This window comes from Lynx canadensis, chromosome E1 (genome assembly GCF_007474595.2).
Source record: "Lynx canadensis isolate LIC74 chromosome E1, mLynCan4.pri.v2, whole genome shotgun sequence".
Classification (NCBI taxonomy): Eukaryota; Metazoa; Chordata; class Mammalia; order Carnivora; family Felidae; genus Lynx; species Lynx canadensis.
The window spans coordinates 60,141,073-60,165,958 of record NC_044316.2 but is presented as its reverse complement, the minus strand read 5'-3'; the positions used below and the strand labels follow the sequence as shown (position 1 = coordinate 60,165,958).

Here is a 24,886-nt window from a genome sequence, read left to right as displayed (position 1 = left end):
TTACACTGAGAACTACAGAACACTGTGGAAAGAAATTAAAGACTTAAACAAATGGAGAGATGTCAACGCTCCTGGTTGAGAAGACGTGATGCTCGTCATGCGGCACTGCCTAAAGCAATCTACGGGCTCAGTGCAGTCCCTATCGAAATCCCAAATGCTGGTTTTTTGCAGAAATGGAAAAGCTGATCCTAAAATTTGCATGGAATTGCTAGGGATCCAGAATAGTCAAAACAATCTTGAAAAAGAAGAACAAGGTCGGAGGACTCCTACTTCCCAATTTCAAAACTTCCTACAAAACTGTGGTAATCAAAACTGTGGCTTTGGCATCAAGGCAGACGCGAAGGTCAGGGAGATAGACGTGAGAAAGAAACCCGTAGATCGGAGGTCAAGTGACTTTCCGCAAGGGTGACAAAACCACTCCGTGGGGAAAGCATGGTCTCTTCTATGGAAGAGACCTTCTATGGAAGAGGCCTCTTCTGGAACAGATGTACATCCACACGCCGAAGATGTGGTCAGACCCTTACCTCACTCACTCGATACAAAAATTCACGCTACATGGATCAAAGAACTAAACCTAAGAGCTGGAACACTGTCGCTCTGAGAAGAAGAAAGCACAGGGGCACCACCTCAGGGGTGGCAGTGGAGTCTTTGCATAGGCCACCTGGAGCACAAGACACAAAAGGGCACAGAGATAAAGGGGACTTCACAATTAAAAACTGGCGCATCAGAGGGGCGCCTGGGTGGCTCCATCGGTTAAGCATCCGATCATCGGGTTCAGGTCACTATCTCACAGCTCACGGGTTCGAGCCCTCTGTCAGGCTGTGTGCTGACAGCTCGGAGCCTGGAGCCTGCTTCGGATTCTGTGTCTCCCTCTCTCTCTGCCCCTCCCCCGCTCACGTTCTTTCTCCCTCTCTCAAAAATAAACATTAAAAAAAATTATTTTAGGGGCGCCTGGGTGGCTCAGCCGGTTAAGCGCCAGACTTCCACTCAGGTCATGACCTCACGGTTTGTGGGTTCGAGCCCTGCATCGGGCTCTGTGCTGACAGCTCGGAGCCTGGAGCCTGCTTCAGATTCCGTGTCTCCCTTTCTCTCTCAGCCCCTTCTTGGCTCACACTCTGTCTCTCTCTCTCTCTCGCTCTCTCAAAAATAAATAAACATTAAAAAAAATTATTTTAAATCTGTAAAAAACTGGTGCATCGGAGACTCTATCAGGAGAGTGAAGAGATAAACCCACCAAATGAGAGAAAATATTTGCAAATCACATCTGGTCAGGACCTAGTATCCAGAATATATCAAGAGCTCCTACACCTCAACAACAAAAAATGGACAAAAGATTTACACAGACAGCTCTTTGAAGACCTACAAATCACCAAGCACATGAGAAGATGCTCAACATCGTTACTCATGAGGGAAATGCAAACCCAAATCACTGATACCACTTCACACCCAGTAAGATGGCCATGAGGGGGAAAAACAACAACAGAAAACAACACGTGTTGGTGAGGATGTAGACAAATGAGAATCTCATACATCAGCGGAAGAATGTAAAATGTAGCTGCTGTGGAAAAGTTTGGAGGTTCTTCAATAAACAACACAGAATTACCATAGGACTGAGCAATTCTACTCCTAGGTATACACCCAGAAGAAATGAAGACGAGGACACCATACATAATCATGAATGTTCACAGCGGCACTATTCACAACAGCCAGAAGGTGGAAACAATCCAAATGTCCATCAATCGGTGACTGAATCAACAAAAATGGAAACATTAAGCCATAAAGAAGTACTGACCGATGCTATAAGCCTCCGAACATGATGCTCAGTGAGAGACCAGATATAAAAGGCCACGTATCAAGCTGTATCTACAGGGAATGTCCAGTGTAGGCAAATCCACAGAGACAGATTAGTGGCTGCCAGGGGCTCAGGTAAGAGGGAGACGGGAAGTAACTGCTGTGTGTAAGGTTTACTACTGGGACAATGAAAATGCTTCTGAACTCGTTAGGGGAGATGGTTTCAAAATGCTGTGAATGTACCTAATGCCACTGACTTGTATGCTGTAAAATGGTCAATTGTATGTTACGTATATTTTACCATGACGACAAAAAAAAAAAAAAAATGACTCGAATCCTAAGGAGTACTAAGTATAAAAGAATTACTGCTAATTTTAAAAAATAGTAAAAGCAAATTCTTTCAGAGATGCTGAAATACCAACAGATAAAAATGACACGACGTCTGGATCTGGGTGGGGAAGAGCTGGGAGAGAATTTCCAGAATGTCTGACGTTTTCCATAATACAAAGCTTGAAAGAAAAAAGCAAAGCTGCTGCCTTTCAGAGTTTATTAACAGGTACCGCTTTCCTTTCTCAAGAGTGACTTTCTAGGGTGAAGGCAGTCACAGGGCATGCAGCACCTCAGTGACAGCTGACACTGTGTAAGCAGAGCCACCCTCCTCGCCCCGTCTTCAAGCTCATCTGCCACCTCCTCCCCCTTTTCCACAGCGCCTCCTGCACCCACTCGGCTGGGTGCCGCCGCTGGGGAGGATGGTGTCTGGGAGCACTGAATCGTTACGGACTAGAGAGAAAACCCTTTTCTAAACCAGTGATTTCTTTAAAAAAAATTTTTTTTAATTTTTTTATTTTTTGAGAGAGCACAAGCAGGGGAGGGGCAGAGAGAGAGGGAGACACAGAATCCAAAGCAGGTTCCAGGTTCTGAGCTGTCAGCACAGAGCCTGACACGGGGCTCGAACCCAGGAACGCGAGATCATGGATGACCAAGCTGAAGCGGGACACTCAACCGACTGAGCCCCCCCAGGCAGCCCCCAGTGATTTCTAAGTAAAAGACTGCAACCAAATTAAAGAAGAACCAATAAAATTTCCCACTAACACATAATTTAAGATGGTTTTTGGTAAAAGATGACTAAAACTGGAAGGAGTTTCGATATTTTTTCCATCTTCCTTCTCCTGAGAGGGAACAAGGTCTCAAGGCTGACCCTGCAGCGATCATCAGTGATGATAAAAAAAACTGTGTGGCTTTCTTTAAAGCCCCAATATATTTAGAAGTTAATCTTTAATGCAATTTTAATTTATTTTGCGAGATAAATTATATTTTTGAGGAGTGCCTGGGTGGCTCAGTCGGTTGAACCATCAACTCCTGATCTCGTGGTTGTGGGATCAAGCCCCAAGTCGGGCTCCATGACAACAGAGAAAAGCCTGCTTGAGATTCTCTCTCCCTCTGCCCTTCCCCCATGTGCACCCCTCTCTATCCCTCTCTCTAAATAAATAAACAAATATTTAAAAAATTGTATTTTTGGGGGCACCTGGGTGGGCTCAGTCAGTTAAGTGTCCGACTTTGGCTCAGGTCACCATCTCACAGTTCGTGGGTTCGAGCCCCACGTCGGGCTCTGTGCTGACAGCTAGAGCCTGGAGCCTGCTTCCGATTCTGTCTTCCTCTCTGTCTGCCCCTCCCCTGCTTGCACTCTCTCAAAAAGAAACATTAAAAAAAAATTTTAATAAATTAAAAAAATTCTATTTGTTTTTTTAAGTTTGTTTATTTTGAGAGAGAGGGAGAGAGGATCCCATGCAGGCCCCATGATGTCTGCAGACAGTCCGACAAGGGCTTGATCCCATGACCCTGGGATCATGACCTGAGCCAAAATCAAGAGTAAGGCGCTTAACCGACTGAGCCACCCAGGTGCCCCAAAAGTTGTTTTTATTTTATTTTATTATTTTTTTTTTTAATTTTTTTTTTTGGTAACGTTTATTTTTGAGACAGAGCATGAACGGGGGAGGGTCAGAGAGAGAGACGGAGACACAGAATCTGAAACAGGCTCCAGGCTCTGAGCTGTCGGCACAGAGCCCGACGCGGGGCTCGAACTCACAGACCGCGAGATCATGACCTGAGCCGAAGTCGGCCGCTTAACCGACTGAGCCACCCAGGCGCCCCACCAAGTTGTTTTTAAATAATAGTTAACACGTGCCAACCTGTGGATAAATGGACAAACTTGCGATCAGTTACCCATTTCAAATGTCTTCTCAGGTTCTGTAACCCTTATATTCACGATTAAATCTTTAATATTTCCGCATTCTCCTGCGCAGAGTAAAAATGTGCTCAGCAAACAGCATTCAGACAGAAACTAGTCGGCACGCATATGAAATCTGTTAGGGCGCAAGACCCCATTACAGGGGCAAGAGGGCCTGTCTGGGTGCTCATATATTCTGAGAGTAGATGCCAAATCAGGGCAGTATTCAGGGCCAGGAGAACATTAGAGAGAATGATGTAAAACAGTGGAAAACTTAATCCTTTGCTTATTAAATCTGTAAGGAAAAATTTTAGATACCAACTTTCGCACGTGAAAGGGATACACAGCTGTTCCAACTCCCTCCAGTAGACAGGTGGACATAAGAGGCCCCTGACTGGCACCAGTGGTTCTCTGACAACCTGGAATGCGTTAGAAATGCACTCTTGGGCCCCCAGGCCACACCTGCTCAGGAAGGGACTCTGAGGCACATCATATCTGGGAATCACTGGCTGAACCATGGCTTCAGCCTGAGCAGGATTCAGACCAAAAAAGGACCGACCAGGCCACCTCCCAATGCCACCTTCTTCCAGAAGCACACCGCGCCAACAGGTTTGCTGCGTCAACGTCATCCACAATGACAAACTTATTCAGAGAGAAAATAAGGCCCGCACAACTCTTAATACTTAGGGGACACAGAACCTGAGAAGACAGCATTTGAAGTGGGTAACTGATTGCAAGTTTGTCCATTTATCCACAGGTTGGCATGTGTTAACTATTATTTAAAAACAAAGACATTAGAAAAACAAAACTCTTGGGGCGCCTGAAGGCTCAGTTAAGCGTCTGACTCTTGGTTTCAGCTCATGTCATGATCACATGAGCCATTCGTGGGACTGAGGCCCCGTATTGGGCTCTGCACTGATAGCCCAGAGCCTGCTTGGGATTGTCTCTCTCCCTCTCTGCCCCTTCCCCACACTCTCTCTCGAAATAAATAAACTTAAAAAAAAATAAGAAGAATAAGAACAAAGAACTCTCAGGTGGTTAGTCTTCCCCAGAAAAGGTTCCAGAACTTATTCTACCAGTGAGTTTGGGGCAAGGCAGAGTGGGAATCTGAATCCCATAGGCAAACGCAGGTCTCCTCCATTCCTTCATCGCTCACAGGTGGCAGGTCAACACAGTTAGGCCTTCTGTTCTCTACCCCTTTTCAGAGAAACTCTATGCGCACAGAGAGCACCTTCTGACCAGGAGCCTGACTCCATTGCTTGAGCTCCTGCAGGCCACTGCTGCGTCCGGATGGACAGCAGGCACTCTGTACGCCTGGGCAAGGACCCACTGCTCAAACAGCAGCTCTGAGGATGACACTAGACTCCTGAGTTGACTTAACAGCCAGCCGGACCCCTACACCTCACATGGCTCCACAGGGCTGGGTGAAAGGGGGTTCTCTGTGCTCTCGTTTAAAAGCCAAGCTCAGGGGCACCCGGGTGGCTCGATCGGTGAAGCGTCCGCCTCTTGATCTCAGCTCAGGTCTTGATCTCAGGGTTATTGAATTGAATTCTGGCGTTGGGCGTGGAGCCTACTTACTTACTAAATTACTAACTACCTAACTAAATGCCAAGCTCCGTTGGTCTGTCCTGTCTTCTCTACTCGTCGATGTGAGAACATGCATGGACAGCTATGTGCGCAGAGAAGATTCTCTGCTTCCGTCAGACACACTCTGGAGCACAGGTGTCCCAGGAGACATCTCAGAAGGCAGGTGCCAGTGCCCAAACCTCCCGTTACTTCCAGGCCACACCCAGGTATCTACACAAGGAGGGGGGTATTTCTAGCTCTCTAGGTATTTACAGAAACGCTAATCTCCGTTCAGATGGCTCCACCAGGGAGACCCCCAGGAGAGGTGACACCCACAACCACCGCCAGGTACCTTGTAGCACTATTAGGTTTCTTACACTTTAGAAATGCAAACATTTCCTCAGACAAAAAAATTAAAATTTAACAGTCGAAACCAAGTATGGAACACTACCATTCATAAAACGGAGAGCAAAGGATCTTTGCTCTTGATATCTGCACCCTATTAGCTGTGAAGGACACTGCTTACCGTTGTTCACCTGGCCGTGGACGGCGGCAGGGACTGGCACCACATGAGTCCCGTTCTGCGTCACAGTTTTTATTGGTAGCTGGTGCTGACCCAGAGGAGCCTGCTGCACGATGGTGACCGTCTGGACGGGGGTGGTCTGTGGCGTCTGAATGATCCGGCTAGCGGCGCCCAGCGTGGCATGGCTAATCGCAGGAATAGGTTCCACTTTTACTGAAATTTAAAGGAAGGGGAAAGAAACAATTCCAACTGACATTACTGGAAAGCCACAGCAATCACGCCAGGTGGCCAGCAGACCCTCTCTAAGACGTTACGTAATTAGAAAAGGGGTTTGGGGGCGGCACCTGGGGGGGCTTAGTCGGTGGAGCGTCTGACTCTTGGTTTCGGCTCATGCTGTGATCTCATAGTTCATGAGTTCTAGCCCCGCCTCGGGCTCTACGCTGACAGTGCAGAGCCTACTTGGGGGTCTGTCTGTCTGTCTCTCTCTCTCTCTCTCTCTCTCCCCCTCTCTCTCTCTCTCTCTCTCCCCCCCCTCCCTCTCTCTCTGTTCCTCCCCAGCTTGTGCTCTCATCTCTTTCTCTCAAAATAAATAAACTTAAAAAAAAATTAAAACAACAACAACAAAAAGAAAGGGGCTTGGGACGAGTAGGTCTGCTGGGAAGACTTGAGAAACAGCTTGAGAAACTGCCTACAGCGACTTCTTCTGTTGCTTTACCTTTTACTTCTTTGTGGTCTCCATTCTCTTGCGGCTCTGCCTTAGGAGGGGCCAGCACGGCCGCCTGCGTGACCACGGCCTGGCCGGCAACAGTGTACGTGCTGGCCGGGGCGAGGCCGGTCACGCCGGTGACGGACACCGCGGGGATCTGGTGGACGACGTGCACCGTCTGCACGACAGGCTGCTGGGAGGTCGCGGTGGTCACGGGGGCGGCGACCGTGTAGGTGACAGGCTTGATCGTCGGCGGCAGCTGCCGCTGCACAGCGATTAAAACAGGCTGACTAGACAGGGGAGAGCCTGCAGAGTTTGAGGGAGCAGGGGTGAGGCACAGGCACCCACGTTCCTCCAACCGTTTCCCAGAACCGACCAAGCACAACCACCCGCTCACAGCACACAGAGGAGTAAGACAGGGCACGCCCCTCCACCTCATAATAGTGAAGTCGCTCTCGGTGGGAAAAGGGTAGTATCTTAATGGGGATACTGAACTCTTGTATCTGACTGCTAAAAACGCAATTCTTGCTCTATTCAGATTTCTTACGACACCTCTTCCCACATCTCTTTCCTCATGAAAAAGAAAATGTCAACACAGTATATGGGAAGAAGCTGCCTATTGAGCCCAGTCAAGGGGGCCACGCTCTCCCCAGCATTACATTCTCACGGTGGGGGCGAGAGAACCGGAAAGCCCAGACACAGAGTTACAAACTCTGCCAACCAACCTCTGCTCTCCCTGGTTTGGGCACAGAGTAAATGAAAAGACACGCTGGTGACAGGAGGTACAGGTGGGGGTGGGGAGGGGCTGTTGCCAGCATGGTCAGGAATCCCACTGTGTCAAAGTGCGTATTTTGTGGGTGCCTGGGTGGCCCGGTCGGTTCTGAGTCCCACTCTGGATTTCGGCTCAGGTCATGATCTCACAGTCTGTGGTACTGAGCCCCACGTCGGCTCTGTGCTCACAGCGCGGGGCCTGCTTGGGCTCCTCTCTCTACCCCACCCCCACTCATGCACGCTCTTGCTCCAAAAACAAAAACCAAAAAACACCAAAAACACACATTTTGCCAACCAATTAGGAATCATAATAGAATTAGTTCAGACACATTTCCACACTGTGTTGTTACGGTTTTTGTTTTTGTTTTTAAATTCCTCAGGGCACACATCTTTATTCTGCTTTGCAACTTAGTAAGTAAACTGTGAGATGCTCACCTAGTCATTAAGTGGGCAGTTTCTGCTGCCAATCAATGTCTAGCTTGTCTAATTTGTGTTATTCCTTTGGGGGGAGGGATTTTTTTTCACAATCTTTGAATGATCAAGCAACTGAGAAACAGATTCTTAATTATTTCAGGCATCCATATAAGCTATTTACGTAAAACAACGTTCACTGTGTTTTGTTTTTTGTTTTTTGTTTTTTTAACACTCACAGTACTATTAGTTTTTCAGAGCTTATAACACTCTTGTATTATGCAGAAAGTACCAGGTACAAAGGAGCCAAGGTCACTGCTGAGTCCGCTGAGGAGCCTGGCCCGCCCCCACCCACCACGCCTGCCCCCTCACTGCGAGTCTCACCTGGTGCACTCTGAGCAAACCGTGCCTCCTGGATGACGGCCAGTTTGGGCTGTGACGCGCTGGGCTCCGGCTCCAGGGGGGCCGGGGAACCTTCCCTCGACAGGCTCTCGGGGGTCTGGGCACCACTGGAGTGAGCAGACAGCACTCCAGCGTGATTGGGAGAGGCTGGGGCACTTCTGTGTTACAGAAAAAAAGACAGTGGATTTTCACAGGTCCAGCACTCACCACGCTGCGTCATCTCAATAACGTGCATTTTGAAACTGTAACGGCCATTTGTCTTCTGCCACCTGACTACAGTTCTGTGAGCTCTACTTTCCCTGTGAACGCCTGTGACCGGAGATGGACCTTCCGTGAGACTCACTCAGCTGTGACAGCCAGCGTGCCTGTGCTGCGCTAGGCTACTGGGGCTCCGTGCCCACACGGGCTGCACGGCCGTGGAGCTGCACTGGTGCCCTCCCTAAGCAGCTCCTGTCCACGGGCAGGAGCCAGCGGTGTGCAAGCAGGTGGGGGCCCGAGACTTACATCCCGGTCCTTTTTTGTGTTTAGAAACAGAGCATCTATTAATGAAGCTAAAAATGTATAATTTGAAAATCAGGCCATTAACATTATATAAAACAATCTTGAGTTTAAGCCGCTAAAATACAGCTTGGAAGAGCTGTTCACGTGTCAAGGGAAAGGAAAACACACAGCTCATCAAATGCCGACCGGTCATGTTAACAATGTGCAATGAGTTCAGTGAGGCCACAGCTGCCACGTGGGAGCGGAGTGGAAGTAAAACTTCATCGCCAGTCTCCGCCGTTTCAGACTGCCGTTCAAGACATGTGCGGGCAGCATCCGACACTCTTGTTCAAATCCCCATCCCCACATTTAATCACACCGCATTTGGTAGTTCCTTCACTGTGAAAAGGAAAACTGACCAACACATTGAAGGCAAATTTACTAACCAGTAAGTGAGGTCTTTTTGTTTGTCTTTTTTCCTTACCTAGACGAGAGCGGTCCCAGAGGGGTTCTAAAGCAAGGCACGCCCCTAGGCCGTCTTTTCCTAAAAGCCTGCTCTATTAATTTGCTTTCAGAGGCAGGGTCTATCCTCCAGAATGAGCCTTTGCCTGGTTCTTCCTGGGAACGTGGTACTTTGATGAAATACCGATTCAGAGAGAGATTGTGGCGAATTGAATTCTATGAAACATAAAAAAATACGTAGAATTCATATATTTCTTTGCTGAGAAATGAAAATGTGCCCCAGTTTCAGTGCCCTGCAAAGCAGAGACCGAGGCATGCAGCCTTTGCAGAGGGCAGACGACTTACAAGCAGCGCTGTTCTGGGAGGAGCTGGCCCTCCTCCCGAGTGAAGGAGTAGGGGTGCGACCCCCCAGCCGGAGGGTCCTGGAACGAAACGGCAGAGGGAGCACCAGGGGCGGGGTGGGGGGGGGGGTGGGGGGGGCGGGGATCTAGGGAACAAAGAAGGGGTGGGCCATCTAAACCACAGGGAAGAAGGCAATTTCCATCTCTCTCCCAGGTAGGAGACCAAGGACCCTCACTGTAGTCATCTCACCTTTCCTGCTTAGAGACGAACAGAGACAAAATAAGCCAATCCTTTAAAATACTTTTTGAGCACGGAATTAGCTTACAAGAATCTGTCACAGCCATCTAAAATGAATTAATCCAGTGCAAAGTGTTTGGCAAACCAGCAAAGGATAAAGACGAGCTAAAGGTTGAGACGTATTGTCGACACCATCTTCCAGTAATAAGAGCACTTTGCAAAATACTTCCATACATGTTTTTCAATTTGATCCACCAAATAATCTGACGAGGCACAGAGAGGAGGTTTCCCTCAACTCCTGCTCTATTCTTTCCATTACAAAAATCTTGGCTCACAGCTTACAGACAGTTTCAGGAAAGCTCCCCACTGCAACCTGCACGACTCTTGGCAGCACGCCTGATCCCGAGCCCCCCAAACCAGAGTCAGCAACAGCTGGACAGAAGCCATGCATCCAAGTTATTTCACGTATTTACACCCATCTTTAAAGTTAGTAAGTTAAACTACTAAAGATTCAAAATGATGGTAACTCACAGTACAATTTCGGGCTATCCCAGAATCATTTCTAAATTCCCCAATTAATCTTCTAAAGGAACTCCTAGCCACAGCCTGAAATCCTCCCTTGCCAGAGGTGGCTCAGAAATCAAATGTATCAAATTCTACTTTACAACCCAGCTAGGGGACCGCTCACCTACCACAACCAGTCACAGGCTATGGCTGTGACCACAGCACCACGCAAGCCCGTGGAAGTCCGTCTCCCTCACCAGCAACACGCAGGGGGGCAGCCTAGACTGTGATTTGTGGAAGTGTTTATAAATAAATGCATTACCTGAGACTTAGAATATTTTATTTTATTATTTTTTTAATGTTTATTTAAAAAAATTTTTTTTTAAAACGTTTATTTATTTTTGAGACAGAGAGAGACAGAGCATGAACGGGGGAGGGGCAGAGAGAGAGGGAGACACAGAATTGGAAGCAGGCTCCAGGCTCTGAGCCATCAGCCCAGAGCCCGACACGGGGCTCGAACTCATGGACCGCGAGATCGTGACCTGAGCTGAAGTCGGACGCTTAACCGACTGAGCCACCCAGGCGCCCCTAATGTTTATTTTTGAGAGAGAGAGAGAGAGAGAGAGAGAGAGAGCGAGAGCGCGCGCGAGCGCTGGAGGGGCAGAGAGAGAGAGAGGGAGACAGAGGACCCAAAGCAAGTACAGAGCCTGACACGGGCTTGAATCCATGAACCGTGAGATCATGACCCGAGCCGAAGTTGGATGCTTAACCGACCTGAGCCACCTGAGAGCCCCAAGATTTAGAACATTTTGATAACCGCAGATACTTGTTATTATGTTTTGTCATAGGTTTAGGGATCTACCAACAATACCTTTCTACTAGCTCTTCCAGAAAAATCAAACTCAACTACTACTGGTGCTTCCGCCAAAGAGAGAAGACGATCTTCCTCTGATTCCTCAGACGTTTCTGTGCCGTAGAAGGTAGACTCCAAGACTGTGGGTTGAGAAAAGCAAACCCAGACCGTGACACCACAGGGCCCTCTGGCTGTGAACAAGGCAATCCTTACGACTGCCATGGAAGGGTTAAGAGGTCCTCCGACTGTACTGTGGGAGGGAACCTGGCTACCTGGGCAGCTTACAAGTGAACAACATGGGAGGTGCTGAACCCCCACGTGAAGGCTGGAACTGCACCGAGAAGGTTAATGCACGTACTGCTAGGAGGAAAAAGGGAAGCTGGCTCAGGGGGAGTCTGGAGGTAGGAAGTGCCATTTCAGGGTACTGGGACACTAGTATTTCTTCCCACTGATAAAGGAGAACAGGGCCGGGGGGGGGGGGGGGCGGGGGGCTGTGGTTCCACGACCTTCATGCCACAGACAAGCTGTACGCGAGTTCCTAGGTCAAGGAGTCGCTATTTTCTGTCCTGAAAATGTGACAGAAGCTACACTATGCACCATCACAACAGAGTCTAACAAGCCTATGGAACAAAGAGGCCACGATTTTCCAGCCAACAAGACTGGAAATGCTGTGGAAGTCATTCCCATTATTCTACGAGATACTTAATCAGACACAAAGTAACTATATTTCTAAGGTCATTTAAGGCCTTTGTAATTTGATCAAGCCAAGCTACAAACACAAAAACCACGCTGGCTTGGCTTCTACTGATTCAGAAAGTATTACATGCAGAGAAAAGGCAGGTTATTACTCTTTAAAACTAAACAGGAAGAAAAGGGTCTGCAGTACTGCACACATTCTCTTCCCCCCAGACCCTCCCCTCACCGAGGCTACTTCCCACAACCCGTCCTCCCTGGGCGCCAGTCCCTCCTCCCTCCTGTCCCCGAAGGCAGCTCCATCCCTGCAGATGACCCGGACGAAAGGCCCAGAGCTGGTCACCGGCCTCCGGCCTCTGTAAGCACCCCCAGCACTCCTGCCCAGACCTAGTTTCTGTCAGCCCCACTCATGCACAGTACTCCCTCTACTGAGGACTTGTAAAGAAACTGATAAGAAGGGAACATGTCAGGACCTTCTAGAAGCAGAGTTCAAGGTACAGGGTGAGAGGAGCCCACAACACGCCCTCTACTTTAAGAAACCGGCTCTGGTCCTTTCAGAGAGGCCCAAAGGCCCAGAATTCAAGTTTTCTAGTCATAACAAATACCTCAATTCTGGGCTGGGTAAAATTATAATTATAAATCATAAGAAAACATTTTGGCATAAATATGCAACCGAAGGAAAGAAACATGCCATCTTCCCAGATGCGGTCACAATTTGTTTTATCCCAGAGTTTCCTCTGGACCAATCAAGAAGCCTTGCCAAAGGCAGACAAGGCAAAATACCCGAAGCGAGCCTGGAAGGCAGCTGTGGACTTCCTTCAGGTGCTCCAAAAGGCACAGGTCTCCGAGGAGCAGATCAGAGTCAGGGCCAAGCCCTCGGGCCCTGCTCTCCCTGCACGGCCACCTCCCTAATGCCCTAGGGGAGGGCAGGAGGCAGTCTGGAAACCCCGCATTTTAAAACTGGGCTGTTCTACAGGACCGTCTTCCCCCCTACTCTCCACACAAAGAAAATCGGATCTGGCTTTTATGAAACAAGGTTGCAAAAGGGAAAGGCTTTTTTGTTTTAAGCCAAAAGTGAGGACATGGGAAGAAGGTCTCATCCATACACAGACTTTAAGCGCAGTCACTCTGGGAGGGGCAGCTCAGAGAATCTCATGACAGAAAAAGAACACGTGTGGATCAGTACTGGGAACAGCTAAAAGAAACTGAGAGCGCATTCCAAAAATTAAAGGGAGGGGTGCAACAGGAAATCTCTTTTCTGCTAAAACACTGGAGCCAGGAGGGCCTTACACAGGCAAGGCTCAGTCACCCTTCTGGGCCTTGATCTAGACAGAAAAGAGGTTTCGATAAAAAGCAGCATCGATGACAGCTAACAGAGAGGGGTGCTTGCCCTCCAGCAGCCATGTCTGTGACGCTCCGCTCTCAGGGGCTGGGAAGTCGCTCCCAGAGCCAGGAGCAATCCGTGCACGTGGGGATCACACCTGACCTAACTCCCCACAAGACTGAAGCCTGGAGGAGGCCGCCCCTGAGAGCTGGCCTTCGTCCTCTGGCCAGAAAACCATATGTTGTTTGGAAGCAGCTCTTGCATAAATGGATGTTAGGAAACACATCACTGAAGGTCTGGCCAGGCGCTTCAGAAACACTGGCTCCCCTTCTGCCCCGCTAACTGGCATTTCCAGTCACCAGAATTCTGCACGCGACGAGCTGCACATAACCCCACCCCACTCCTTGACGGGGTATCCTGAGACCTCATCTGCCCACACACAGGAAACCGTGTTCCAGGAGCAATCGCCAGAAACGGACACAGATTATCATTTGGCTCTGCTTCTTTTGTTGGACATTTTATCTGAAGCACAACCTCACTGTCCTCGATTAAAATGGTCAGTATCGCAGGGATTTCTTGTCCAATGTGTTGAAGAGACCTGCCAGGTAACTGGAGAGCAAAGGGTTCTCCAAATCCAGCATTTTCCTCACTGCCAACTAAGAAATGCACCTCGCCGTGCATAGGGAGGCAGGCAGGGGGCAGCTGCCCCAGGCCAGGAAGGGAGGCGGGGTCTTATTCTGTACCCTCCACAATCAAGGACAAAGGAAATGTTCAGGATTTGGCTGGACTACTTGTATTGTAACACGTTTGTATGTCTACAGGTAGAAGAAAAGAGTTTTTGCCCATCATTAAACAGAAAATGGTTCCCCCTCCACCCCCACCCACTCGGTTATGGTTACGGGTCAGCAGACACATTTTTCCGAGGATCATTTACTCACTATGCCTGAAAGGAATAGTGTTGCCATTCCTTGTTACTTAATGAATTCAAGAACTGCAAGCATACATTTCTTCTTTTCTTATGCTTTTAACGCTCCCTATTTCAACCCTGCCTTTCCCATATGGTCCGAATTAGGGAGGTTCTACCATACTCCAGCAAGTAGGCACACCTAGCACAGATACACAGAAGAAAAAACCATACGGTGTAAAACTTTAAAAATTAAACGAAATTAAAAAGTTAAATAAGGATCCATTATGCACTAATATCCAAGAGTCCTCTGAGGAAGGCTGGGTGGCAGACACCCCAGGAATGATCTGAAAGTACAGGAACACAAGCAGGTAGGCCGCCCCCACACAGGGCAGCATCGCGTTTCTGCTTTTCTACACTGCCCAACGGGAGAAGATGTCTTCTGAAGAAAGGGTTCGTTGATAAAATAGTTTGGAAACCACCTCTGCAAACTTCAAGAAGCTATGTACGTCAGCAGACGCAGGTAAGGAAGACAGAAGGAAGCCGAAGTAAAGGACGGGCTGGGTTTTTCACATTCCTTTACTTCAGACACAGGAAGTTAACTGCAATGGTCGAAGAGAAACATCTCAAACAATCCATGCCTTTGCCATCCGTGGGGACGGTCAGGGACCGTAAAAACCACAGGCTGAGGTTTTCTTCTAGAGCCACTATTCCTTCTGCTCTGTGTGGAGGAGGTCAAAGCGCGGGGCCAGTGGCCTCTAACACGTCCTCCTCCCTGAGCAAAAGAGGGTCTCCCTCACCTCGCTCGACCCTTGCCCTGTGCCCAAGTTAAGGAAAGCAGCTCAATTTTCCTCTGTTTTCAATCAGCATCTACTGACTTGTCACAGAAATATTTCATAACAAATCGAAATGGATTTACCTGCCAGCCCTTGTCCGCAGTCCTGTAGTATGGGTAATTTTTAGTGATGTGAGTATAAATCCCATTTAGAGTGAGTTGTTTGTCAGGAGCCATTGTAATTGCTTGTACAATTAATTGTGCATAGGAATAAGGTGGCTTTGAATCATCCTGTATTTAAGTTAAAAAAAAAAAAAAAAGAGAGAGAGAGATTATTGAGGTTATCAAAATGTTTACTAAATTTACTAGAATTTAGCATTGTTTGTGCTTTTATTTAAAATAATTTTTGGGGAGGCCGCCTGGGTGGCTCAGTTGGCTGGGTGTCCGACTTCAGCTCAGGTCGTGATCTCATTGTCCATGGGTTTGAGCCCCACGTTGGGCTCTGTGCTGACAGCTGGGAGCCTGGATCCTACTTCGGATTCTGTGTCTCCCTCTCTGCCTCTCCCCACTTGTGCTTTGTCTTGCTGTGTCTCTCAAAAATATAAGTTAAAAAAAAATTTTTTTAAATAAATTTTTATTTAAAAAAAATTTTTTTTAATGTTTATTTCTGAGAGGGAGAGAGAGAATGAGCGGGGGAAAGGCTGAGAGAGAAGGAGACAGAGGATCTGAAGCGGGCTCTATGCTGACAGCAGAAAACCTGATGCAGGCCTTGAACCCATAAACTGTGAGATCATGACTGGAGCCAAAATCACATGCTTAACTGACTAGGCCACCCAAGCGCCCCTCTTTTTTTTTTTTTTTTTTTTAATGTTTATTTTTGAGAGCGAGACAGAGAGAAGAGTGTGAGTAGGGAAGGGGCAGAGAGAGAAGGAGACACAGAATCCAAAGCAGGCTCCAGGCTCTAAGCTGTCAGCACAGAGCCCAACGTGGGGCTTGAACCCACGAACTGTGAGATCAAGACAAGAGCCAAAGTCAGACACCCAACCAAGCCACCCAAGTGCCCCTAGGATTGTTTGTGCTTTTAAGTGTTCCTGTGAAAATGCTTGGTTTTCCTTACTATGAAAGTAACATAAATTGACTGAGAAGCATTTGGAAAATTTAGAGGAAACAAATGGAAAAATGCACAAGCAGTGTAAAAAAAGAATATTAAAACCACATAAAGAGAAACTCCAATGGCAAAAACAAAAAACATAAGGAAAAGAAAAGAGCCGCCTGACCTCAGTAAAGTCCAGGACAACACACCTTAAAGCACGGTCAGAGTCAAGATGATACTCATTATATGAGGTTTAAAAAGAAGCAACTGAGACATTGTTTAGGGATAAACACAAATGGACGAGAAGAAGACAAGCAGAGGACGGACAGACAGGAAGGAAGGTAGACGTGCCAAAGAGAGGAGCGTGGGCCTCAGCTGCCTAGCCCATGATCGGTCCTGATAGTGGTGGGGGGCACATATTCTATGCAGAGACACTGGCCGCACTCGTAAACAGCTAGTATTTCCTGAACACTTCAGCTGGGCTCTGCCCCAACTACCCTGAACGGACAGACTCTGGAAAGGGCCAGGCGAACTGGTGGAGCTGGAGACTACTCCAGGCAGCAGGTTCAGAACACAAAGCCTTCCTCATTGGGCTTGTGCCACTGGCTGTGTCTCCTGGTTACCTTTTTTCTACACATTGCTAAAAACTTTTTTTTTATTGAAAAATGTAACACAGATAGCAAAGCCTATAATACATCCTCATCAGCTGAAAACAAATTTCTGTGATGTGAACATCAGGACAACCAACACTAGGTCAAGAGAGAACACAGCCCACATCCCAGAAGCTTCCATATGCCCCCTGGGCCTGCAGCCTCTACCCCCAGAGAAGCTGCCATTACCTCTGACATTTTGTCATAATGACAATCTTGCTGTCAACGTTTTAGCATCTAAGAACGCACCTTGAAACAATTTAGTTTTGCCTGATTTTATTTTTTTTTTTTATTTATTTATTTTTTTTAATTTTTTTTTTTTCAACGTTTATTTATTTTTGGGACAGAGAGAGACAGAGCATGAACGGGGGAGGAGCAGAGAGAGAGGGAGACACAGAATCGGAAACAGGCTCCAGGCTCTGAGCCATCAGCCCAGAGCCTGACGCGGGGCTCGAACTCCCGGACCGCGAGATCGTGACCTGGCTGAAGTCGGACGCTTAACCGACTGCGCCACCCAGGCGCCCCAGTTTTGCCTGATTTTAAACAGGCAACTGTATCAACATGGAACCCCACTGATGGTGCCCCTCTGAGCCTCCCTCCCTTGCCCGGCACGCCCCGTGTGCAAGGCTCCTAGCCACAGCAGACAGGTGGTGCACCACTACGGCCGTCTCCTCCATGACTGTGCTGTGTGCTACTGCACAAATGCGTCACATTTTATACAGATGTAACTAATACTACGCGTCGCTTTATTCTTTTTCACCGAGCATTATACCAACAATACTTCCATATCAGTGACTATGCTGCATAATATTTCCTTGCTTGATCACTCTTAGGGGGCATTCAGGCTGCTTTCAATTTTCTGTGTTATATAAATTTTTGTTTGAGATTTTTGCCATTTCCTTTTAGACAAAATCCTAGAAGGGGCATTACTGGGTCAAAGAACAAAAACATGCAGGGATACGCAGGGTCACAGCGTGTTCAACAACCAGTGTCCCAAAAGGGTGTGTTCCTGTGCACATGTGTGCACGTGTACATTCAGACACGAGTGCATGTGCAACCTTCAGCATCTGGGACAGCAGGACTAAACCCTGGGAAGGGTTTCCTGGGACACAGTGCTTATCACCGCGTGAGGACCAAGCGATTCTCTTGTCCTCCACTGGTTCAGATCTCAGCACCTGGGCCCATAGCTGACACTGGGGAGCACCCAGTGGTGAATGACCAAAATAATTCATTTATTCTAAGACCCCAACCCCAAGAACCTACTCAACAGGAAGGGACCCCACAACCAACTTGGATCCACACAAGGCCCTGGCAGCGACATTACTAGACATGCAGACAGCAAAGGGAGGACAGCTGGTCACGTGACGGCCCCGGGTTCTGTTTCAAGGCTATAAAACATTTACCTTTGGGCTGTCTCCACCAGAAGCTTCCTTTTCATTTTCTGGCTGGGAGTTGTCGGCCATTAAATTGAGGTCAGCTGGTATCACACGGCCCATTTTGTACCCCGAAGACCCTGCTCCCCGGGGGCTGGATGGGCAGGAGTTTGCAGCACTGTGGGTGGGAAAAAGTGGCTGCGATCAGCCTAATACAGAACATACATCACACCGTGCTTCAAAGACTCGTTCTGATTTCAATGAAAACAAACTTAAAAACTAGAATATCAGCATTTTCTATGGAAAATGGACTCACTAAATTCTCCGTGAAATTTAAGATCACTCCAGGAAACGTGGAAATCAGATATCTGCTTCCACATGTGTTCTCTTCCATAATCACAAAACAAACTATCAAAGGAGGTGGTGGTCCACCTGTTACACCAGTGAGGAAACGGAGGCTCAGGATGGTTCTGGAACTTACCAAGGACCCGGAGGCATATGTAATGGCTCACAAAGGGACACAGAGCACAGGCTCTGCTCACTCCCTTCCCACCTAGGACGTGGCCTCCAGCTACACCAGAAAGGTCAGGGAGAATCCAGAGAAAGAGAAAGGCAGCCGGGCCAAGAAGAGGGAACACAGAAAGAGGATGAGGCCATGGACACAGATGCAGATGGCATCAGGCCCCGGAGCACATGCGTCAGGTCAGTTAGGACACAGCACCCCCCCCCCCCACAGGAACCCATTAAAAAAAATTATTTATTTACTTATTTTATTTTTTATTATTAAAAAAAATTTTTAAACATTTATTTAGTTTTTTTTTTTTAATTTTTTTTTCAACATTTATTTATTTGTGGGACAGAGAGAGACAGAGCATGAACGGGGAAGGGGCAGAGAGAGAGGGAGACACAGAATCGGAAACAGGCTCCAGGCTCCGAGCCATCAGCCCAGAGCCTGACGCGGGGCTCGAACTCACGGACCGCGAGATCGTGACCTGGCTGAAGTCGGACGCTCAACCGACTGTGCCACCCAGGCGCCCCCATTTAGTTTTGAGAGAGCACGGCAGGAGAGGGGCACAGAGAGCGAGACACAGAATCGGAAGCAGGCTCCAGGCTCCTGGCGATCAGCACAGAGCCCACTATGGAGCTCCAACCCATGAACTGCGAGATCATGACCCGAGCTGAAGTTGGGACACTCAACCGAGCCATTCAGGCGCCTCTTCATTTATATTTAAAGTTAACTCTAGCCCCAACACGGGGCTCGAACTCACAACTCCAAGATCAAGAGTTACACAGTCTACCAACTGAGCCAGCCAGGCACCTCAGGAACCCATGTTTAAACATGGGTGCCTTTTTTTCACACGGCAGGGCTGGGGTGCTGCTTCCTCATCTGTGTAATGACTAGAGGCCATTCCCACTCGACTGTGGTCATTCACCAAGCTGCACATTTGAGCTCCTGCCCCCCCGTTCCACGCAGGCCCGTACTTTACAAAGAATGAGCTGCTGCAGTGGAAGGACACCAAAAACAGGACGGGCAGAGAAATTGATCAAGTTACACCCAGAGTGTGTGGTTAGGGATTAGTTGCATTTGGGGGAAAAAAGACAAGTACTGCAAATATATAGAAAATTTCTGGAAAAAATACATAAGCAACAGTAGTTACCTCCAAAACCCGGAACTGAACATGGAGCAGAAGGAAGGGGAGGGGGTGATGCGCTCCGGGCCAGCGTCCCCTGCAGCACTACTGGGCTCTCTACCGTGAGCACGCACAATGAGTACCTACACGCACACTCACTGGACAGGTGTCTGCTGAGGCCACGAACGGCTCTTAAAGCACCGGGAAAAAAATCAGGCCTGCACTAAAGGACTTTAAGCCTCACGATGTTGAAAAACAGCTAGCACTTAACAAGTGCTGACGTGGGGAAGGTGAGAGGCCGTATGGGGTGGATGCTGGGTTTAGAGAAGGCAAGTCCGGGGGCACCTGGGCAGTTCAGTCAGTTGAGCGTCTATCTGGCTCTTGACTTCGGCTTAAGGTGCAATCTCACAGTTCACAGGTTCAAGCCCCGCATCAGGCTCCACACAGCGTGGAGCCTACTTGGGGTTCTCTCCCTTTCCCTTGTTTGCACACACGTGTGCATGCGCTCTCTCTCTCAAAATAAACAAACATTAAAAAAAAAACAAAAAAGGAAAAGGAAAAGAAAAAAAAAGAAGAAAAAGAAAAAGAAAAAGGCAAGTCTGCCCCACACATCACACATAAACCATCCACAGTTGGGCTCCCACCCCACTGTCTTGCCCAGCAAGGGCACTATGTTGGTCAGCACCGGCCATGGGGAGGGACGAGCAAGGAAACCAGGATGAAGACGGAGAAGGTGAGGAGAGGCTGCGTCAGGAGCTTTTCTCCAACCACAGTCCCCTTCCCCGAGTGCCCACGCCACCGTCTAGTGGGTCAGTGCGCCCGTCTCCAAGGCTGCGGCTCCCACTGTGGGTTGTTATCCCACGTGGGCAAACAGGGCTTTCTCCTCTTCCTCTGTGAATTCCGAACAGAAATCCGGCCACGTGGTTGCTCTCCGCTGACATAATGGCTATTTGGTCCATGGAGTCACATGCAGACAAATTCAACCAAGTGGGAGAGACAAAGGCAGCTTCCTCAGCAGCGCAGCCGCAGGAGGCAGAAGAGGGAGGGGCCTGACGCCAACAGCAGCGGCTGCACAGGAGGCCGAGCCTGGAGCTGGAGCTGGAGCTGGAGCTGGAGCGGCCACAGCCAGTCCACTCGCCACTCCCTCCACTTACCAATAAACACAACACAGATCCTTCTGGAAGTCCCACTGCTGATGCTCGTTTTGAAGGTAAGAAACGGAAGTGTCTGACGGAGAGGTCGGACACGAGTTTCCCGTGTGCCCTCCCGGGCTCTGCCGCACGCAGCGCCAGCTGGGACGGAGCTCATCAGCAGGAGCCTGACTCCAGAGAGTAGTACAGGCATTTGTTCCACACCCAGCATCACTCCCAGCTAAGAGGGCACCCAAATACACACCACCCCCTCTTCTAAGCACCAACAGAGTCCGAGGAGACCAGCGCAGCTGAGCCCTGCAACATCACAGCAGAGCCGCACTTCAAGCCCACGAGGCGACCTCGCCTGCTCTAAGCACGCACATCTGCAGGGTCCCGTGGCCGTCCTCGACCTGACCCTCAGCTGCTGTCCTCTGAGAGCTCAGCATGAGCTGACCACTGTGCTCTGGGTTCCGGGTTCTGCACCCAGAGTGTGCCCCAAAGCCGCTGACCTCCACTTCCTGAAGCACCCAGTCTCTCTTAGGACATCATGACAGACACAAGTTTGTTGCTTCACTGCAGTCAAACTCATCAATCCAAAGTACAAATCCTCAGAATGTACATGAAGTTGCAGCAAACTAAAAGAACTCAAAATGCAAAGGAAAACAGCTCAGAGTTTAGACCAACGTGGCAAATCACAATTCTCTCAACTTACACTCAAATACAGAGAGTATAAGTGAAAAAGTCAGGAACGTTTGGGGACTGTGTTTCATATGCAGGAACCTGAGAGCAAAGGGTGTTCAGAAACTGAATGGCAGGTGAAGGGTCCACCTGGGGAAGGCGCGGGTGCTGGCTGCTGTGCGCTCCTGCCCATGACTATGACTTATGACGGCTTCTGCAAGTCCCAAGGCAGGAGATAAGGAACGGATTCGGGACGTGGTCACGTACATCTCAGCATGCGTGCGCCCCCAACCCGACCCTCTGTGACCCCTGCCCACCACATGAGCTGCTGTACCTGATGGTTCCTGTGGGGGAGGGAAGGGGGCTGATGAGGTGGGCCATGGTGTCTGGAATGTTGATGGTCAGGGGCGAGATGTGGGCCTGCACGGGCTTCACTGGGGACTCAGGAGCCTCCTGCTTCTCCCTCTTCTCACTGGACAGGGCAGTGAACGTGATCTTGATGTTTGTGCTTGGGAACCTAAACGTGCACCTGAAAAAAAAAAAAAAAAAAAAAAAGCCAACTGTCAGCACCTGTCTGCCAGACCAGAGGACACGGTGTCCCACCTAAAGCAAGACAAAGAGCCCAAGTGTCCCCAAACGCACTGGAGCCTCATCTTGTGGTGAAGAAGCCACTGAGAAAGTCCACTTCAACCTCACCCTGCGTGTCATAAACCACTTAATGAAGCCACAAAAAGGCATTTCATGACTTTAAAACACTAGTAAACAAATACATTCTTTTTTAAAAATTTTTTTATGTGTATTTATTTTTGAGAGAGAGAACGAGAGTGCATGTGAGTGGGGGAGGGGCAAAGAGAGAGGGTAACAGAATCGCAAGCAAGCTCTGCGCTGACAGCAGAGAGCCCAGTGCGGGGCTTGAACCCACGAACTAACTGCAACATCATGACCTGAGCTGAAGTCAGACGCTTAACCAACTGAGCCACCCAGATGCCCTAACAAATACGTTGTTTAGACCATCCAAATAGAAGGAAAAAATTCAAATGTGACTTAATCTGCATTATTACTTATAAAATAAATACATAAATATAGCTGGATCATTAAGCAATGCAATTTTGTGGCTGTTTATTAATTAAGAAAGTATTCTTTTTGAAAAATCCCATCACCTTTATCACTGAGCAAACAAGAGCCAGAGATATTAAATTTTGGGGGAAAAGGCTTTTAAATACTCTGGTTCACCTTTAATATAGCGTCCTTGACATATCTCAAGTATATTTATTTAAAAAAAAAAAAGTAATGCAAGCCAAACATCTTTAAAGAATAAAATTTAAAAATAGCTCCACAGACTCAGTCTGTGTCTGATCTCACACCCAGTTAAACAGCACCTGACCTGTGTGTATATAAACGACCAAATATCCAGCTGATGGTACTCAGCTGACCTCTGTGTGTCTATCCCGGGGGACCCATCCTGGTGGTCGGCTCTGCCCACCGCTGTCCTCCTTGGGTGCCTGCCAAGGAAAGATCCAGAATGTGAAGGGCACACATCCCTCCCACTTCCGGTGATGTCTTCAAGGCAATACTTCCCAAGACTCTAGTTGAGGGTTAGAAAGGACGCCACTTGGCAGGGTTTTGACACTTGCTGCCTGGCTTCCTCTGAATGCACTGACATGGGATTCCCTGCCCCTTCACTTCCCTCATGCGGCACACCAGTCAGTCCTGCAGCCTCAGTGGGCAGAGCAGACCCTGACTGCCTCCTTCCTGATACCCAGCACCCACACCTTCCCTGTTCCTATCTCTCAGGGCTCCTTCTCAATCCATGCCGAACTCTCCTCCCTTACACCTCAATGTCCAATGCCGCAAACTCAGGGCCCAGCTTCTATGCTTCTCTGTCCGCATCCACTGCCTGGACAAGCTCATGCAGGCCCATGACTCTCCCCTCTACACACTCCCAAATGACTCAAAAATCCACATTTCCTGCCCTCTGGACCTAATCTCTCACTGCCTTCCTGATGCCCCCCTCTGTACCCACACTGGTCATCTCTAAGAAGACCCGACACCAGCTTCTCCCCAGAGCTCCTCGTGACAGTGAATGGCATCACCCAGTTGCTCAGGCCAGAAACAGGATTCACCCAGTCTACCTGCTAAGCCATCAGCTCTCACCTTCAAAACACACTCATCATCAGAACTGAAAACATCTGCTCTGCCAGAAACCCTGTTGAGGCACTAAAAAGGCTACTTCTTAGCCTTGATCACCTTCTAAGAGAAAACTTTTATAAGTCACATATCCAACACAGGACCCCTATCCAGACTATAAAGGCTATATAAAAGTGACAGTAAGAAAAACAATCCACTAAGAAATGGGCAAAAAAAAAAAAAAAAAAAAAAACCTAAAGCAAAACAAAACAAAACAAAAACACTTTGCTAAAGGTACATAAGCGGTACAAAAGCATGAAAAGATGTTCAACATCACTAACCATTAGGGCAAGGCAAACTGAAACTGCCATGGGGGGTCGGGGGGGGCCCCTGGGTGGCTCTGTCAGATGTCTGACTTTGGCTCAGGTCATGATCTCACAGTTCATGAGTTCAAGCCTGGCATCAGGCTTCTCTTTCTCTCTCTCTCTCTCCCCCTCCCCCCACCCTTCACTCACTCAAAAGAAAGAAACTTAAAAACAAAACTGCCATGAGGGGGGCTCCTGGGTGGCTCAGTGGTTAGGCATCCAACTTTTGATTTTGGCTCACAGTTCGTGGGACCAGGCCCCTTGTCTGGCTCTTCAGTGACAACGTGGAGCCTGCTTGGGATCCTCTCTCTCTGCCCCTCCCTTGCTCTCAAGCACAATCTCTCTCTCTCTCAAGATAAATAACCATTAAAAAACCCCAAAGGTCTGCATGGGAAAGGCCAGAGGGAAAGTCAGCCTCCTCCTGCCTGCTCTTGGGGACTACCCCTTCCCTCCCTGTCCTTCCTCACTCCCAACTTCCCAGAGGCTCCTACCCGACTCTGAGTCAGACCTCATCACCCCTGCCTCTTGTCTCTTCCTGCCCTTGCTTCCTACAGGGAGGTTCCCTCCCACACCTCACCCACCTGTCCAAGAGCCTTCCCTGAAGGCCCTGTCCTGCTCTTCATTTCACTAAGGTCATGTGACTCTAAGTTACACCCACAAGTGCTTGTTGTCACCCTCAATAGGATGCAAAGCTCCAGGAGAGCAAAGCCCTTGCCTGCTGGGTTCACCACTATAACCTGGAGCCTAGAAGAGTTCTCGGTTTATATGAAACAGACCCTCAGCCCATACCTGTGGAATTAAAAAACGCCCAGTTTCACATATTCAAAAGGTAATAAAAACAAGCAGATGACGTGATGAATAAAGC

At 48.6% G+C, this 24,886-nt stretch overlaps 1 protein-coding gene across 1 annotated transcript in view; it reads right to left on the bottom strand.

Moving 5' to 3' along the window:
• FOXK2 (forkhead box K2) overlaps positions 1–24,886 on the bottom strand; it is a 63,895-nt gene that overhangs the window by 5,748 nt on the left and 33,261 nt on the right. The window contains exons 2-8 of the mRNA XM_030294888.1: positions 21,864–22,058; positions 18,118–18,265; positions 15,116–15,262; positions 9,362–9,555; positions 8,380–8,555; positions 6,823–7,119; positions 6,111–6,320 (exon numbers count right to left, since the gene is read on the bottom strand). Coding sequence (XP_030150748.1) covers positions 6,111–6,320; positions 6,823–7,119; positions 8,380–8,555; positions 9,362–9,555; positions 15,116–15,262; positions 18,118–18,265; positions 21,864–22,058 — 1,367 coding nt within the window. The remainder of the gene's footprint in view (positions 1–6,110; positions 6,321–6,822; positions 7,120–8,379; positions 8,556–9,361; positions 9,556–15,115; positions 15,263–18,117; positions 18,266–21,863; positions 22,059–24,886) is intronic.